The sequence below is a fragment of the Euprymna scolopes genome, chromosome 6 (assembly GCF_053919585.1).
Source record: "Euprymna scolopes isolate OS-2025 chromosome 6, ASM5391958v1, whole genome shotgun sequence".
NCBI classification, from domain to species: Eukaryota; Metazoa; Mollusca; class Cephalopoda; order Sepiida; family Sepiolidae; genus Euprymna; species Euprymna scolopes.
In genome coordinates this window covers 105,602,863-105,622,852 of record NC_136487.1, presented here as the reverse complement: position 1 = coordinate 105,622,852, position 19,990 = coordinate 105,602,863, and the positions used below count along the sequence as shown (strand labels likewise).

Below are 19,990 nucleotides of genomic sequence, written 5' to 3'. Positions count from 1 at the left end.
CAAAAAATCATTACCAATTAGAATACTCTTTATCCAGTTATTAAAATTCCTGAGGTAGAAGATACGACTTTTACCACGTGATGCCAAACCCAACTCTTCCATTTCATTATAATGCTTAGCCACAGTATTAGACAGCTGACCATCACCACTGCCATCCTACAAAATTAAAAAAGAAAAATGTATGACCATGTAGGGGAATAAGAGCAAACAACATTGGTTACGGAAAATAACTTCCCTTAAGGGACAGAGAGAGTCCTGGAACCAGAAGGGAATTGATGTTTCTACCTCTCGTGGGAACGATACCTACTTGAATCAGAGTAATACTCTAGAATAGAGCCATCACGAAAGTGAGTACCTCTGTATTGTTGCTGTTTTCATTCACGTTTGTTGATATTGTAATAAATATGTATTTATATACTTGGGCTTAGTCTAGTCAGTCATTGTATGTTATTTATGCTTGTTAAATATTTTCCATTGCAGGGTAATTCAATTAATATCATGATCATCATCATCAGGACAGGCTCCTTGCCCGGACCAATGTGACTCTTCCTCTCCAGTTTCCTGTCTTCCATCAGCTGCTTCAGATCTTCAGGTTCACAGTTGGCGTCGTGTGCTATTTGTTGGATGTATGTGGATCTAGGTCAACCTTTGCTTGCGCATCCGTGTCGTGGAGTCTATAGCAATACACCACTCACCAATTCATGCTTGCTCCTTAAACAATGACCGGCAAATTGTAGGCGTCTTTCTCTGATGGTATTAGATATGGCAGGTAGGTTGTCATAAAGTTGCTGCTTCGTGGGATGATTTTGCCAAGATATATTTAATACTGTTCGTAGCATATGGGTGTATGTGCCGTCTAATTTTCTTTCCAATCTTTTGGTGAGTGTCCAGGTTGTAGTCATTAATGCTATCATGATGCTATATGAACACACTAAACTATAATACTTACTACAACCACTATGTATGAAAAATGCCTGATGATATACATATATAATTAAGTTACAAATTAAAAGTAAAAAATGAATTTTCATATTTCAAGAAGCTGAAAAATTTGAAGATCAGCAAATTCTCATAGAAACCACAAAACATTGTTGCGAGTCATCACAATAACTTGAAAATATCTTAGTCTGACCTCTGTGTGACTTAAAAAAAAAACACACACACACACACACTGAAAAATACAACTCAATATATGTATATGTATATTATATAACCATTATGATGAAGCCATTTCACATTGAGCAATTATGTTTATTTCATAGATCTGATGCAGTATCAAGTCAAAAGTGGAATGGCAACACTAATGACAACTTAAATGACTAGTGGAAACTGAGATTATAATAATTCTTGAGTCTTGTTTAAATTCAATAAACAAAGTACATGGTCTGCTATTACCTGAATCCAATTATCTGGAATTATTGATAACAATTATTGGGTAAACAATGTAAATGTTGCAGAGATCAGCTTTCCCGTAAGTGTTAAGAATGAAATTGTTTTGATACACATCTCTGAAGGCAAAGTTTATGATTGCATGTAACTTTCAGAATATGGACTAAAATATTTTAAGCTACTAAGAGAATTAATAAAACACTTTTTGAAAGCTGATGATTTTTAACAAACCAAATTTAAATTTTATCTTAACAAAAATCAAATGAAAAGTTTTCTATGAACTGAACTGTTAAATATTCTTAAAAAGTGATGAAAATTGATCTTATTCATTTTTTTTTTTTCAATACAGGAATTTCAGGAGATTTTCAGGAAGTCTAGATAATACATCTAGCTTCTTTTATTCTTTAATAGTATTGAATATAATTTTTTAAAGGATTTAGCAGCCTTTAAAAAAAACAAGCAAAAAGCAGTAGTTTCAGCATTTTATCTGGCAATATTAATGTGGCACTGCTAATTTTTTATTTTTGTTCCACATTTTTTACTATGTATTTTTTTTTTTTGCTTTTTATTTAGCTAATTAATATTTTTATACAAATACGATTTGATGGTCATGGTGGCATTGTGTGCTCATCAAAATAATCACACTCTTATAAACTAAATTCATTTTTTAATCTTTTTAAAAAATTATTGGATATAAATATCCCAAACTTTCAATTTTTTAAAGCCTAAAATGACTTCAAAGTTATTTTGAAATTTCAAAGGGTCAAATAATATAAAAATAAAATATTGTTTATTTTTATTGATGTTCAAGTGAAATAGGACAGTTCAAAATAAAAAAAAAAATTATGAATAGATTTATTTGTGAAAAATATCAGTGTGCAATAAAAATCACAGAAAATAAGCAAATAGAATTTTAATAAAAATTAAAATTTACTGAGTCTATGAACTTTGAATAACATTTACATCAAGCCAGTGTGTCGTTCTAAAAGATTATTTTCTTCTAAAATATGGGTGATATGCTGGCATGTCATTCAGAGTTTGTGGACTCCAAATAGTAAATTAATTTTACTTTTTTAGCAAAATTCTACTCAATAATTTTCCATAATTTTTGGTACATATTAATATTTTTCACTTATAAGCATATTAATAATTTTCCTGTTATGTTAATTTGAAGTGCGATATTTCACTCGATCATTAATAAAAATAAACGCCAAACTATTAACAAGATTAAAATGGGTAATTTGTTTTTAAAAAGGCCAAAATGCATTGTGGTGAATTTCATGTTGCAATTAAATTATCAAATTTAAAAAAATATATTTTTTGGTAATAATCAATAGCAAAAGCAAATAAAAAAAACTGTCTAATTTACGTAGAAGTGAACAACATGCATGAGACGTGGTTAAACATAATTTTTTATAGAAAGATACTAAGTGGATTAAGTGGAAAGTTGACAAAATTGAGGGGTTTTTTTCAGATTTCAGGTACAGTTGTAAAAAAATATCGCATTCTAAGAATTTGAAGACTTATAATTTCTTAATTCATTTGCTCTGAAAACTTTATTAACAGACTTAGGTTTTTGGAAAATTTGAGGATTTTAAATGTCAGGGAAATAACAATTGTAAAAAACAATGCAATATAATGAAGTAGCTACACTGATTTGAAATTGTACTTTTATGCACTAGGTCATGACCTTCAAAAGAATTATCCTAAATATGTCAAAAGAATCTTAAATTCCAAAAAATTATTGCTTGATACTTTACTAGCTGGGGTACCCAGCATTGCTCGGGTGTTTGTAGGTGTGTGTGGTGGGGGGGGGGGGGGTAAAAAAAAAAAAGCTTTGGTAAGTAGGTAGGATGAAACCTGGAACGTTGAGGCGAAGGTGGAAAAGAAAATGTGAAAAAATCCTGACAACTTACCACTCGCCCGCGAAGGGAGAGTAACTAAACAGAGTTCAAATTTAATGATTAAAAAGTTAAATTGACAGGTGCGCAATTTTAATGATCACGTCATAGAAGTCCCACAGTAAACTTTTACTGTGGGGTAGTTATTTTGGTTTTGTTTCCCAACTTTTTGTTTCACCAAAATGTTGGGGGGAAAACCAGCTCCCCGTATAGAGGAGAGTGTCCATACAAATAGCAATTGTTTGATATAAGGAGTTTCTCCCACATTGATCAAACACCCATTGCTTTCTGGACATTCCTGGCCTTCATGCCAGGAACCGCAACTTCGCTTCAGACCAGTTTCGCTTTTATATGAAAAAGCCAAACAAACACGTGAGAAGCCGAAATAGCAAGAATTTTATCAAAGTCGACGTAAATAAATCTACAGGTGACACATGTTCGCAAATCGTACATATTATGATCTAGGGGGTCTATACACAGTTCTAAGACATAATAACCCCCCCCCCCCGAGAAGCCTGGCAAAAAAATCCTTTCTTGGACATACAAAAATGTGTGCCGCATTTGTCTTTTGTATATATAGATATATTTTGTATATATAGATTACAGATTTACTTGAAGATGAACACAAAAGCCATTCACTGAAATTAGACAAAACTTTCAGCATTTGTAATTCATATTAAATCAATATTATATAACATGTCAAAATGATATGAAAGCAATACTATAACTTCAGTGCTGCCTATTATGATTTAGTATAAAATGTACGTACCTTAACATTTTCTGTGGTTGATTCATTAGTAGGTTCGATTTCTTTATCTGTGTTACAATCTTTTACAGTTTCAGAGGTTGCCTGTTCAGTAACACATTTCTCATTGTTTCCAACACACGCATCATGTACTGATAAAAAAAAGTTACAAAAGAGATTTGAAAACATTTAAAATAGCAAGAGACTTTTGTTATTTATGGAAATGATATATTGAAGAAATGATATATTGAAGAAATGATATGTTGAAGAAATGATAGCAGACAGAGACTCTACATGGCATTTGTGAGCCTGAAAAAAACTTTCAGCAGACTTTCCAGAGAGTTGCTATGGTGGTTAATTCATAAGACGGGCATAGAGGAGCGGCTTGTTTGTCTTGTATAATGTATGTACATGAACATGATAAAGTAGAGGTGACACAGTGATAGTTTCACCGTCAAGATTTAAGTTCACCAAGAATCTGTTCTTAGCCCTCTACTTTTCATCAGAGTTTTGGAAGCAACGTCAAAAAAATTTCAATTGGGTTGACTATATATACACTGATGTTAGTTATTATTGGCAAGTCCTTGGAACAATTAAAGGATAAAATGGAAATATGGATAAAGGACCTGGAAATCAAGGTTTTGAGGGTGAACTTGCTTAAAACCAAAGTAATGGTGTATGGATTCCTAAGGGACTGTAGTCAGTACTTTTGTTCTGTGTGCCAGAAGTGTGTTAGAAACAATGCAATACAACTTACACAAAAAATGTAGTGACTTGAAGGATACATTAGCCTTGATCCTTAATTTTAAGTGTAGGAGACGCATGGAATAAGTGCATCCTATTAATAATCGTCTTCACAAAGAGATGGTACTACTAGATGAGAATACCTTGCAGGACTATTTCTGCTATCAAGGAGATATGCTGAATGCAGGTGCTAGATGTGAACTTGATACAACCAAAAGAGTGAAACAGGAGTGAAAATTTGTGAGTTATTCCCTCTCTAGATACATGTTCAGTTGTTTAGCAGCTGTGTCATGTTGTATGGCAGTGAATGCTTGATCCTCATCCAGTCCTCTTTCATTCGTTTGCAATGTAACAAAAGATTCATGATTAGATGAATCTGCAATGTGAAATCTGACCTAAACATCAGGTTAGAGGATTTGATGAACATACTACACTTGCACATAGAATTTGGAGACAGCTGACCTGTGAGAACCAAAAAGTGAGCTTGCATAGTATCAGAAAAGGTCTGACCCTTGTATAATGGAAAAATGACATTAAATGAATAGAAGAAAGATATAATTGGAAAATCACCCTCTCAAAAAAAAAAAAAATTTTTTTCAAGTCGCACTTCAGTGTCAAAAAGAAAAAAAATTACACTACTCATCAGAAGAGAAACTAGAGGGCTGAAACGCTTTAAATTCCTGAGAGGCTTAGGAAAATATGACAACTATGCTATAATTTGTTGCACAATTTTATTTTGTTTATTCAACTCTCAACTGATTAAAACCATAACTGACGATGTTTGGAAAAATTAAATGCTCCAGCCGACAAGATAGCTGACATTATAATATGCAAAGTTTCCATTAGTCGAGTCAAGATGGTGAACAGCCTCAGCCAATAAAAAACAAAATTTTTTAAAATTGTTTTATTGAAATTTTTTGTATTTAGTCAAGCAAACAATAAAAAAAATATCAGAATTCAGATGGTGGTTTTTGTTATATTGGATATAAACTAATCTTTAACTTTTGGAGTGCAAAACATTTATGTCATAAGCTGAGATAATTTTCGTCTAAAATTGGTTTATTGTTCAGAATTTAACATTTTTCCTGACAAGGTCAACAAACAGTAATAAGGCATTTAAGTTATGCATCAGCCGAACAGTGAATCTCATATCATGACTTGGTGATGAATTTGCCCTAATTTGGTTGTTTTGTAGTTGAGTCTGTGAGTGACAATCACTGTGATGTGACAAATGTCTTTGCTGTAGTCATCATCTTGCAAATGGAACTACAGTGATGATGAAGAGGGACTCCTTAAATAATAGCATCATTATATCAAACACTTTTTTTACAGCAATTTCATCTTTGCAGGGTGTATATTAAATTTGGGGAAAACTTTGCAAAACAAAACTGTTGCTGGTGGTTTCTTGAAACATGTTTTTCCAAAACCGAAGATTTGTGACTGTGTTGCTTCCTGTACAAGCAAGAAACAAACAAAAAAAGTTCCCAGACAAACTTTTAAAATTCAAATTGACCAAAAGTATCTTTTACGTGTCATTTTGTAATTCAAATAAACAACAAATAAACGTTCCCAAAGACAAGATAAGTTACTCTTTTACCAACTTGAATAAGTTTTGTCTTTTAACATATTTTAAAGCTTTTATTCAATTCGAAAATGAAGTAGTGCCAAACTGGTAAGTTAAACCAACAACAACATGACCGTCTCAAAAGTCCAAAAATAAACAAAATATTAAAAATTTGAAGAAAAAATTGTTTACATTTTCGTGACCCTGCAGGGCGATGAACAGGTTAGGCCTCTTAACAGTGGTTCAGGGTATTCTCATTCTGTTCCTTAGCCGAGGCCCCACTGTTGGTTGTAGACTATTCTTACTAAGCAGATAGACTAGGCCTACCTCTCCATCTTCTTTGTGGTATACAATCATGTGGTTTTAGAGGGCTCTTGATCAAGACTATGTCATAAATGCGGTTTTGGAATGGTATCCGAGATCTTCCTGCTGAACTTCCTTTAAGATCAAGGAGGTACTTTTTGTATTAAAGTTCCCTAAACATTGACAAACCATTTGTTTTGTTTTTTTTGGGGTTTTTTTGTTTTTTTTACATAGGCATCACCACATTATCAAGGCCCAGAGGCCACTCAAGGATAAGGGTTAAAGAGTGTACAGTAGAAATTGGACAATATAGTAATCATTAGTAATGAAAATTTGGTAAATTTGATAACTTATATGGAACGGCTCATCAAGAACTTATTTACTTTAGACTTGAACACAACCATATTGTAGTCAGCCGGAAAGCAGGAAAACGGAAGACAATTCCACAGGCGTGCAGTTCTAAGAAAGAAGCTTTGTTCATGGAATCTACGTTTAGGTTTAGGCACAGATAAAGAGTGGGGGAAATTATTGATAGTGTTTACAGCTAGACGAGTGTTTCTTGTGAAAGTTTGGCGAGGGGGGACCATAGATTGAAGCTCAGTTGAACACTTTCCATGAAAATAACGATACATCAGAGACAAACTCGCAACATCTCTTCTGTGAGATAGAGGTTGCAAGGAGGAGAAAAGGACATCTCCTACGAGGCTACGAAGTCTATTTTGAACTCTATCAAGGCAGGACAAGTCCTTTCTAGCAGCTCCTGCCCAGATGTGGCAACAGTATTCCATCCTTGGACGTACCTGGCTCTTATATAGATAGAGAATAGCATCAGCAGTGAGATATCTACCGGATCGATAGAAAGATCCCACCATTTTTCCAGTGGCCTTGGCAACAGATTTGATATACGTGTTCCATTTAAGATCAGGAGTAATGGTCAAGCCCAGAAGCTTGTCAAAACTTGAGGCCTCCTGAAGACGAGAGCCATTCATTTCAATTGATGACAAATATGGATTAGAATGTTGATGATGTAAAGAGAGAAGCTTGGTTTTAGATGCATTAAAAGTAACCAGCCACTCCTTTCCCCATTGTACTACGTGCTCAAGATCAGAGGAGAGAGAATTGGAGAGAACTTGGTCGTTTACTGTCTTAGATGTGGTACCATAAATGGTAGTGTCCTCAGCATAAATGTCTACAAATGATGTAAGGATATGATTTGGAAGATCATTAATGTAAATCAGGAAAAGAGTTGGGCCCAGTTTTGCAGTTCAATTGTATGAACTTCTCCCGTTAGGAGGAACCAAGGTGGAGAGATTATTTCTTCCCAATAATAGGCTTGAATTACTATTGGGTCTTGTAAACATATTGGATGTCATAATAATCATTTGCCTTTCATTGGACTTTTGATAAAACAAGGGATCAGTTTGTCTGAATATCAGAGACAATAGTTAGCAAGATATAATAATGTACTTTACTCTTAACTATAACCTTGTAGAGGCAGAATTGAAAAATTTTTGATATTATGCCCCTCTAGATTTTGAAACAGTTACCTGTGGATTGCTTTGACCTATCCCAGGAAAAGGACCAGGCAATCTGCCGCCTCTAATTAGCAAGCACTTGATCGCCTCACTGGTGTCTTGCAACTATTAAGACAAAGATGGAATTCTAGTACGACATAATTGAATCAGCTCTCCCTTCAACTCTCTTATAAACTTCAAGAAAAGAATTTGGGCCATTAATTGGGCCCCCGCCGAATCAACCACAGAGAAGTCGCAATCAAGTGAGCTGACCAATTCTTCCAAAATAGAAGCACTCCTGCTGATGAAATCCCCAACATCTGCATAAGAATCCTTCAGTTTGGAGGAGAAATCAATGATATTTGGAAATATCTTGTCAATGATATCATTGGCATTTGGATATTCTTTTTTTTAACACTGAGAGTGCCTGCTGCTGATAATTTGTATTGACACAACTCAAGAAATTTATCAAAAGTAGAAACCTCCCAGACAGGAAGCATTTCAAAAACTTTTATTTTTCTGCATCATTTGCCATGTCTGCAGCACAATTTTTAAATCCAGACAAAAAATTAGAGATACTCCATGAGTCATTTTCCATTTCATGACTACTGAACCTGGGTCCCGTGAGAAAGTTGAACTAGAAACGATAAACGAGCTCTATTCATAGTAGATCCAAACGTATAGGGAAGTGAAGGTTGCTCTAAATAACCACTGACCTCTGGCAGATGTAAATGTGAAGAGAGATCTAATTCCTTCCGTATAGCCAGTTGAGAACTTAACCAATCAGATTCCATCTGCTCTTTTCCTCATTTGAAACACAAGAAATTTATAGTTTGCAGATGAAAATCTCGATTTTATTTATGCTTCCAAAATTTCTTGGTAGAATACTGAAAATGTACCAGGAGTAATTTCTGCACCAGAGGATAATCGAACCCTCCTATTGATTTTCATCTTCAGAATGAAAATGCTGTTCAGGTGTTTCTCCTTGGAAGCTGTCACAGTTGATAGGCTCCCTTATCTTGTAAGGAAAGTGAACAAACTCTAGTCGCTTGTTTATTATTGATAATGCCATTCAGTGTTTCGTTAGGAATTTGTGATGAACTTTTTTTTTTTTAATTATTGTAAAAAAAAAAAAAAAAGTCAGTTAACACCATATATAGCTGATGTGAGGTTGCGAAAAAAAATTGTATTGTAAAAAAAAAAGTCAGTTAACATACATAGCTAATGTGAGGTTGCGGAAAAAATACTTCCTTCGTGGCCATCTTCTCAGGTTAACTGCAAGTAACAAAAAAAAGTTGGTTTGGTTGGTTTATTGGTGTTTTACGGACGGCATATCAACCACTGTGGGTCATTTAATGCCAAACCATTGATTGATTTTAGATAGTTTTTTTTTTTTTTAATTTTTGGTTTATACAAATTTTTAATTATTATATTGTTTTGTGTTTTTAAACTTTTGGTTGCTTTCAGAGTTTTATCAGCATTATTTATAATAATTTGAAAAGTTGTATTTTTTTTAAATACTTGATAATCTGGTGTGGTGTTATCTTATGAAACAGTTCTTTGATTTCATTTGCTGTATAATATTTGTCTCTAGTAGATTTGTATTTCCGGCATTCTGTTAATATATGTTTTATTGTCATTTGTTGGTTACAGAATGTGCATTTCGGTTTTTCTGTTGCTTCAATTAAGTGTGAATGTGTTAGTTTGGTGTGTCCAATTCTAATTCTGTTTAGAACGATGTTTTCTTTTCGTCCTTTCATTACTATTTTATTTTGTTTTTTGATTGTAGGTTGGTGTTCATGCAATTTATTTTGGGTGCATGTATCCCATTCTGCTTGCCACTTAATTTTGTTGTATTCTATTATTTTTTTTTTGAAATCTGTGTATTGTATTTTGATGTTTCTTATATTTTGATATATAGCTTCTTTGGCTAGTTTATCAACTTTTTCATTGCCTGGTATACCAACATGGCTTGGTATCCAGGCTAGGATAATTTTTTTTCCTTTTTCGCTAATTTCATTGTATTCATTCATTATGTCAATTATGCAAGGGTGTTCGAGTTCTTCTCCTTTTAGAGCTAAGATGCATGACAAAGAGTCAATGTATATAATAAACTTTTTCCCATTATTGTTTTTTATAAGTTCAAGTGCCATTTTCATTGCCTGTAGTTCCGCTATATATATTGATGCATCAATGGGAAGTCTTGTTTGGAGATGGATCTGTCCATCGGTACATGTTGCCCTTGTTCCTTTTGTGGTTTTGGATCCATCTGTGTATATTTCTTTGTATTCTAAATATTTTTCTCTAAGCTCACCAAAGTGGCTTCTATTTATTAAGTTGTTTGTATTATTTTTCTTGTATTTAGTGAGGGTTAGATCAGTTTGAGGATTTTTTAAGGTCCATGGTGGTCTGTTACTTACTGTGTGTGCGATTATGATATTAGGTTCTTTATTAATTTGAGTTATTGTGTTTTTGATACGATGTCCAAAGGAGGGTATGTTTTTTGGTTTGCTGGTATAGAAGTTTGTATATTGCAGGTTGAAAGTTTTTTCATATGTCGGATTGTTTGGATTACTTTGTAGTTTTATTGCATATTGTAGTGTTAATTTCTGCCATCTTAAATGTAGAGGAGGTTCTTTGGCTTCTATGTATAGGCTTTCCATGGGTGATGTTCGGTATGCTCCCAGACTAAGTCTTAATCCTTAGTTATGCATAGTTTTTAATTTTTGGAGATAAGATTTACAGGTAGAGCTGTATATGATGCATCCATAATCTAATTTTGATCGAATATGCGCATGATATATTTTTAGCATTGTGTCTTGATCTGCTCCCCAGTTTGTTTTAGATATTATTTTTAAGATTTTTAATGCTTTTAGGCATCTTTGCTTTAGATCGCTGATATGTGCATTAAAGTTTAGTTTATTGTCTAGTATGACACCTAAAAATTTTGTGTGTTGTATTACGGGGATTGGATTTCCCTGTATTTGTAGTTGTGGGTCTGGATGATTTTTTTTTTTTTCTACAGAAATGGACACAAACAGTTTTATCTTTGGCTAGTTTGAATCCATTTTTGTCAATCCATTTTTCTATTTTGTTCAAACAATGTTGTATTTTTTTTTCTATTGTAGACATATTTTGAGCAGAATAGGCAATTGAAAATAGTGATTTTTCGAATCCTGCTTGTACTATTTCATTCATTTTTACTAGAAATAATGTGATGGATAATACACTACCCTGTGGTACTCCTGTTTCATATTGGTCTGATAGTGTATTTCCTTGTCGCACTTTATAATATCTGTGAGATAAGAAGTTATGTATGAACTTTGCCATATTTCCTCTTATCCCCATATTATGGATATCTTTTGAAATTCCATATCTCCATGCTGTGTCGTATGCCTTTTGGATGTCAAAAAAGACAGCCACCACATGGTGTCCACGCACAAAACCGTCTCGAAGGATTCCGGTCGTACTATTTGATCATTTGTACTTTGTTTTTGTCGATATCCACTCTGGTATTTCGATAGAAGGTTGTTTTTTTCCAGGTACCACATTAAGCGGTAGTTGATCATTCTTTCCATAGTTTTGGAAAGACAGCTGGTTAGGACTATAGGCCTGTAACTAGTAGGGTTAGCTGGGTTTTTATTCGGTTTGACAATTGGTATAATGGTGGATTCAAACCAGGATTCTGGTATGTCTCCAGTTTCCCATATTTTATTATATATGTTAAGTATTATTTTGAGAGATGTTTTTGGTAATTTCTTTAAGAATTGGTAATGTATGTCGTCTGGGCCTGGAGTCGTATTTCTGCTTTTGTTTATTGCTCTTTTCAATTCTTTTATGCTGAATGGTATGTTATATATTTCGTTGTTACTAGTTGTAAAATTAAGTTTTTCTTTTTCTGACGTTTCTTTGTAAATTTGAAATGATGCTGAATACTGTTTATTTGATGAATTTTTGTAGAATTCTTCAGCTAATAAATTAGTTATTTCTTTTTGGTTTATGCATTTCGTTCCATCAGTTTTAGTCAAGTAGTTTATGGTGTTCTGTGTTTCTTTTCCTGCAATTCTTCTTATTATATTCCATGTTTTTTTAGTTGGTGTTTGGTTATTTAGTTGTGAAATGTAGTTTCTCCAGGAAGTTTTTTTTACTCTGTTTCATGGTATATCTTGCTTTGGCGCACATCTCTCTGTATTTTTGTAAGTTAGTTGCTGTAGGGTTTTGTTTGAACTTTTTAAATGTGTTTTTCCTTTCTTTGACAGCTTTTTTGCATGTTTCATTAAACCAGGGATTTGTTTTTTTGATGGGGTGTGTTGAAGTTTTAGGTATTGTTTTGATGGCAATATTGTTTAATGTTTGTGCAAAATGTTTTAGTGGTTTTTCTTTTTTTAAAATGTTTTCATTTATTTCTGTTTTGCATAGGTTGGCAAATGTTTCCCAGTCAGCTTTGTGTAATTTCCATTTTTGAGTTTTTTCTTCTGGTATTTTTTGATTACTTTCTAGTAGAATAGGGTAGTGATCACTTCCATGTTGATCTTCTAGTACATCCCACTGAAAGTCCATATAGATGGATGGGGTACAAATTGATAGGTCTATTGCAGACATGGATCCATTGGCTGGGTGCATGTAGGTATTCTTGCCATTATTTAATATGCATAAGTTTGTTGATGATAATATTTCGTTTATTATATGACCTTTATTATTATTTCGCTTATTTCCCCAATGATTGCTGTGTGCATTAAAATCTCCCATTATTATGTAAGGGAGTGGTAGTTGTTTGATTAGTATATCTATTTCTTTTTTGTTTATTTGCCAATTTGGTGGAATGTATATTGAGCATATTGTTATTTTCCGGTATAGATTAGCTGTTACTGCTATTGCTTGAAGTTTAGTGTTTAATTGGAGGGTTGTGTGAGGTATAGTTTTTTTAATTAGTATAGATACTCCTCCAATTGGTCTATTTGTTGTTGATGTGTTTGTTCTGTCATACATATATTCTTTGTATTTATAGCCGTGGTTTTCTTTGAGCAGCGTTTCTTGTAGACAGATTGCCGAGGGGTTTTGTTGATGATCTCTAGCATTTCTTCATGGTTAGATCTTAGTTTTCTACAATTCCATTGTAGAAATGTTGTTTTGTTGTGTTTTGTGAGGTTTTCCATAGATAGGTTTTCAATTTTGCTTTTCTTTTTAAATCTGTCTGATTTCTGTAGTGGTTTTTATCCTACATCAATTTCCATCGCTTTGGAAGTGGATGGTCTGTTTCTTGTTTCTGGTGAGAGGCTTTTTTGGGGTTTTGGTCTGGGACTTTTAGATTTACTTTGTCTTGACTGTCTTTCTTGGCTATCAGTTTCAACTAGTTCAAATTTATTTTCATTTTCAATTAATACTAATTCTGTTTTTTGTTTGTCATTTTGTTTTTGGGGGGTAGTTTTTTTGTTGTTCTGTTCTATTTCCATTTTTCCTGTTGTTGTGTGTTTATTTTTAACATCTGTTTTCGTCCTTGTTAGTGACTTGGATCTTTCACGTTTTGGAAATTGAGGAGGTTTCATTTCTTTAGAGATTGATTCCTCAATATTGATGGAAGTTTTTCTGATTTCCTTTGTTTTGTTTTCTTTTATACTGGGTTGTTCGTTTCTGACTTTTATTTGGCTGTTAAAATTTATTTTTAGTTCAGATAAAAAGGTTTTTAATTCTTCAAGTATGTTCTTTAGTTCTTTTGCTAGGTTTGCAATTTCTGGAGCAAGGTTTAGTTCATTGTAGTTGTACATTTTGTTTGCTTGTTGGGTTATTGTAGCATATGAGTTTTTGGTGCAATTTGTGACTTCTTTGCGGGCTTCTTGGAAGGTTATGTTTTTTTGATATTTGATTGTTATTACTTCCTTCTCTTGCTTATATATTTTGCACTGTTTTGAGTGAGAGTGGTGCTCTTCTTGACAGTTTGTGCATTTGGTTTTATTTGGACAGTCTTCTTCATCGTGGTCTGGGTCTTTTTCACTGCAGTTTCCACATGTGAAGAATCTTAGACATTGGTCTTTATTATGTCCAAACTTTTGGCAGTTGTAGCATTGTAAAGGTTTTGGAATGTATTGTTCTATTTTCATTCTTTCATAACCTATATTGATGGTCTCTAGTATTTGAGGATAATTGAATGTTAGTATATAAGTGTTTGTACATATTACCTCTCCTTTTTTTTTTTAAATGTGATTCTTTTTACATCTGTGACCCCTTGGTTTTTTAGTTCTGTTTTGATTTCTTCTGTTGTGCAGACGAAGATTTCCTGGTTTTTTATGACTCCTTTGGAGTAGTTTAGTGTTTGGTGTGGATAAGCTTTGATGTTCGTTTCATGCAATTTTTGTAGTTGAAGTAGAGTTTTGGCCTGTTTTTTATTTTGTACTTCTACCAATATGGTACCATTCCTTAATTTTTTGACATTTTTGGGTGTTATTTTGCTTGATATGACCTTTTGGATAGTGAAGGGTGACATTTTAGTTAACGGTATATTAGACGTTGCTTCTAGCACGATGAATCTTGGAAAGTTTGTATCTTCATTGTCGCTGTCAGAGTCAATTTCTATGTGTGGTCTCTTGGATTTTTTTGTGTTCATAATAATTTTTGAAAAATTCATCAGCCATGCTCCCCACCCTCCTCGGAGCCCCTTATGGGGAAGAACTATGAGGGGGTAAATCCCATTCGCCTTGGTTCTCCAGAGCTACATAGCTGGTATACTCAAACATGGGGAGGTTTCCAAGCATTCACAATATATGGTTATGCCCACCCAAGTATGGGATTTCCCGGTATTTTTATTATTCCTGATGGTTACCTTTTTCCCAGCTTGATTGACCCTTCAGCGATCGCTTATTAACTCAGTTTATTGTTTATGTTGAGTGTTAGTGTGTTTTTGTTTGGATTGTCTGAATTAGTGCTTGTCATGACCAACCGATTGATTGGATCGGGTCTATCCAACCTCCCGTCTAGCCTAGTAAGGGACAAAGTGGTGTGTTGTAGTATCATGTTATTATTTCCTAGGCATGTTCCACTCAACCACCAGGATCCCGTTCTTAATGCATTACGGGTTGCCACCAACGGTCAACTGGTGGTCCCATTGAAGGATTTTTACCCTCTGCAGGGGGGCAGTCGGTATGTTCTGTCACCCTACCGACTAAGCATAAAAAAAAATTTTTTTAAAAAGTGAGGAGGTGGAGGAAAAAGAAAACGGGGGAGGGGAGGGGGAGGAGAATGTTGTTTTTGTTTTTGCAGAACATCACTAAGTTTTGCAAAAGGGAATAAAAAAAAAAAAAAAAAACAAAGACATCTACGTAGGTGCATTTCATCTCAGGAAGTCAGTAGACAGACTGATCTGATAGCACCAGAACAAAAAAAAAAAAAAAAGGATAACTATTCTAGTGAGGAAAGTTTTTATAACAAATGAACCTTCCTCTATTAGTATAAATATCCACCAAACTATTGTTCATCTTAGACATTAGAACAGCCTCGTCAGTCCCAGCAACTACACTTTGGTATGTTAACCCATTATTTATGGCAAACTTGAATTTAATTTGAAAATATTATTAAAAAATAGTGCGTTATAAGCACCAAAAATCAATTTTACTTTTTCTTTTTTAACCAACAGCCTGGAAAGTACATGTTAAATCTATATATATAAAAGCGAAAATGTATGTATGTATGTATGTATGCATGTGTGTCTGTTTGGATGTCAGCTTGTTTTTAATTCTTCAAGTATGTTCTTTAGTTCTTTTGCTAGGTTTGCAATTTCTGGAGCAAGGTTTAGTTCATTGTAGTTGTACATTTTGTTTGCTTGTTGGGTTATTGTAGCATATGAGTTTTTGGTGCAATTTGTGACTTCTTTGCGGGCTTCTTGGAAGGTTATGTTTTTTTGATATTTGATTGTTATTACTTCCTTCTCTTGCTTATATATTTTGCACTGTTTTGAGTGAGAGTGGTGCTCTTCTTGACAGTTTGTGCATTTGGTTTTATTTGGACAGTCTTCTTCATCGTGGTCTGGGTCTTTTTCACTGCAGTTTCCACATGTGAAGAATCTTAGACATTGGTCTTTATTATGTCCAAACTTTTGGCAGTTGTAGCATTGTAAAGGTTTTGGAATGTATTGTTCTATTTTCATTCTTTCATAACCTATATTGATGGTCTCTAGTATTTGAGGATAATTGAATGTTAGTATATAAGTGTTTGTACATATTACCTCTCCTTTTTTTTTTTAAATGTGATTCTTTTTACATCTGTGACCCCTTGGTTTTTTAGTTCTGTTTTGATTTCTTCTGTTGTGCAGACAAAGATTTCCTGGTTTTTTATGACTCCTTTGGAGTAGTTTAGTGTTTGGTGTGGATAAGCTTTGATGTTCGTTTCATGCAATTTTTGTAGTTGAAGTAGAGTTTTGGCCTGTTTTTTATTTTGTACTTCTACCAATATGGTACCATTCCTTAATTTTTTGACATTTTTGGGTGTTATTTTGCTTGATATGACCTTTTGGATAGTGAAGGGTGACATTTTAGTTAACGGTATATTAGACGTTGCTTCTAGCACGATGAATCTTGGAAAGTTTGTATCTTCATTGTCGCTGTCAGAGTCAATTTCTATGTGTGGTCTCTTGGATTTTTTTGTGTTCATAATAATTTTTGAAAAATTCATCAGCCATGCTCCCCACCCTCCTCGGAGCCCCTTATGGGGAAGAACTATGAGGGGGTAAATCCCATTCGCCTTGGTTCTCCAGAGCTACATAGCTGGTATACTCAAACATGGGGAGGTTTCCAAGCATTCACAATATATGGTTATGCCCACCCAAGTATGGGATTTCCCAGTATTTTTATTATTCCTGATGGTTACCTTTTTCCCAGCTTGATTGACCCTTCAGCGATCGCTTATTAACTCAGTTTATTGTTTATGTTGAGTGTTAGTGTGTTTTTGTTTGGATTGTCTGAATTAGTGCTTGTCATGACCAACCGATTGATTGGATCGGGTCTATCCAACCTCCCGTCTAGCCTAGTAAGGGACAAAGTGGTGTGTTGTAGTATCATGTTATTATTTCCTAGGCATGTTCCACTCAACCACCAGGATCCCGTTCTTAATGCATTACGGGTTGCCACCAACGGTCAACTGGTGGTCCCATTGAAGGATTTTTACCCTCTGCAGGGGGGCAGTCGGTATGTTCTGTCACCCTACCGACTAAGCATAAAAAAAAATTTTTTTAAAAAGTGAGGAGGTGGAGGAAAAAGAAAACGGGGGAGGGGAGGGGGAGGAGAATGTTGTTTTTGTTTTTGCAGAACATCACTAAGTTTTGCAAAAGGGAATAAAAAAAAAAAAAAAAAACAAAGACATCTACGTAGGTGCATTTCATCTCAGGAAGTCAGTAGACAGACTGATCTGATAGCACCAGAACAAAAAAAAAAAAAAAAGGATAACTATTCTAGTGAGGAAAGTTTTTATAACAAATGAACCTTCCTCTATTAGTATAAATATCCACCAAACTATTGTTCATCTTAGACATTAGAACAGCCTCGTCAGTCCCAGCAACTACACTTTGGTATGTTAACCCATTATTTATGGCAAACTTGAATTTAATTTGAAAATATTATTAAAAAATAGTGCGTTATAAGCACCAAAAATCAATTTTACTTTTTCTTTTTTAACCAACAGCCTGGAAAGTACATGTTAAATCTATATATATAAAAGCGAAAATGTATGTATGTATGTATGTATGCATGTGTGTCTGTTTGGATGTCTGCTAAAAACTTTCGACAGACGCGACGAAAATTCACAAACTCGGTATCACATCGAAGCTCCATCCTTTGCTCGAAAAATATCGAAAAATTGGCCAAAAACGTTAACTTTTTCACCCCGAAATTGACAATTTTCGACAGGGAGGGGGTCAACAAAAATGGTCCTCTCGTGACAATGACCGATTCTATGCATGTGTCAGATGACGTTGTGGCCTGATTTACTTTAAATAGTTGAAAAATCGAACAAATTTCATGTACGTTGCGTTAGTTCAGTTGGTTAAGGTCATTATCTAAACGTTTTGGGTTCGAATCGTGGTGCGAGATGTTTTTTTTTTTTCGATTTTTTAAATTTAAATATTGAACCAGTGTTATTCAAGCCATTTTTCACGTAACGTTCGTTTTTCTGCTTTTTTTTTTTTTTACTTCGCTTATTCTTAGCAACACCCAAAAACACCCGGGTACCCACCGATTCTTTAAATTTTAATATCGAAACAGGCTTATTTAAGCCATTTTTTACATGTTCGTTTTTCTGTTTTCATCGTTCATTTGCCTTACTTTAGTTTTTTTGTGTTTTTTTTTATTGTTTGATCGCCGCGTAGCGGAGAAAACAGAAACTGGCTTCCGCAACTTGACGTTGTCGCACCTGCTAATTTCGGTTTATAAACGTCAACTTAACACACTTATCAATTCATCTGTTCCCGTTGTCGAGATGGTTAGGTCGCAGGGTTTTGTTTTCCATTTCCTTTCCACCTCCGCGTCAAACGTTCGGGGTTCAAGCCTACCTTTATACTAAAACTATTTTTTTTCTTTTACACCTCCAAACAACCGGCCAACGTTTTTTTTTTTTTTAACAGGGTTGTTTTAATCTACCCCCCACCCCCCACCCACCAACACACACCTCCAAACACCCGGGCATTGCCGGGTACCCCCGCTAGTAGTCAATAAAAATCATAATTTTGACTTTTGTACATATATTTAAAATGAAATGTTGAGGGTTATCTTTGCAATGTATCTGCTTTGTTAAATTGATTCGGGCAGTGTTTATCGGAAACTTAAAATACTCTTTTTGATAATGATCTATACGTTTTTAAAATTAACGTAATATAATAATTGATGATAGTTTTGGGGGTACCTTTTTAGGGGGTCACAAACCTGGTGACGAATGAAAACAATGGATAATAAAGTTCTTAATATCGTAGAAACTATTTGTTGGCGACAATTTTAAATGTGATATTCGCTCAAAACAAACCCAAACTACACTCAAAAATCAACTTTTGAAAGGTAAATAAAAAAAATATAAATAAATTAAGGAATAGGGGTATTTAGCAAAGAAGCCAACAAACAAAAAAATGAGTTAAAAATTCAAATATATAACAAATATTACCAAAGGCAAGATAAGTTGTCACAGTGACACTTATTGGGTGGACTTAAACTGCAAAACTAATGGTTTGTCAACGTTTAGGGAACTTTGGTACAAAGAGTACCTCCTTGCTCTTAAAGGAAGCATAACTATTTAGCATGTACTTTCCAGGCTGTTGATTAAAAAAGAAAATGTAAAATTGATTTTTGGTGCTTATAACGCACTATTTTTTAATAATATTTTCAAATTAAATTAAGATGTACAAATTTCAATTCTTTTTAAACTGCTGCATGGTATCATACAGTGGGTGTCTATGAACAAAACTAAGTATTATAGTGGTATTTAAACATAGCTTTATTGAGAGCAGGCTTTTTCTGCCTCCTCACCAAAGGAGAGCTTAATCTGGGGTGTAGCCACTGAATGCCTAAAGAGCATTCATGGCCGGTATTTATACTCCCCTTCAGAGAGAAAAAAAAAAATGAGTAGATATGAATAAAGCGAAGAAAATTTTTCATATAAATTTTGGATTTCTGTAAAAAATGGAAATTCTCATAGTCGACTAGAACTTATACATTTGGGGACCAGTCCAATTTTCAATTTTATAAATCCTCTCTATTTGGCCCAAAATATACCCCTATTTTCTGAGATGTAACCATAAATCATACTCTATGTGAATCCTTGATGTAGCTTTCACAGTATCAGGACACCAGGAATCCTAATA

The 19,990-nt window shown here is 34.0% G+C and overlaps 1 protein-coding gene across 1 annotated transcript in view; it reads right to left on the bottom strand.

Annotated features, from left to right (window-relative positions):
• Positions 1 to 19,990, bottom strand: part of LOC145277835 (mRNA cap guanine-N(7) methyltransferase-like) — a 114,708-nt gene that overhangs the window by 50,540 nt on the left and 44,178 nt on the right. The window contains exons 2-3 of the mRNA XM_080129760.1: positions 4,060 to 4,187; positions 15 to 156 (exon numbers count right to left, since the gene is read on the bottom strand). Of these exons, the coding sequence (XP_079985886.1) occupies positions 15 to 156; positions 4,060 to 4,187 (270 nt within the window). The remainder of the gene's footprint in view (positions 1 to 14; positions 157 to 4,059; positions 4,188 to 19,990) is intronic.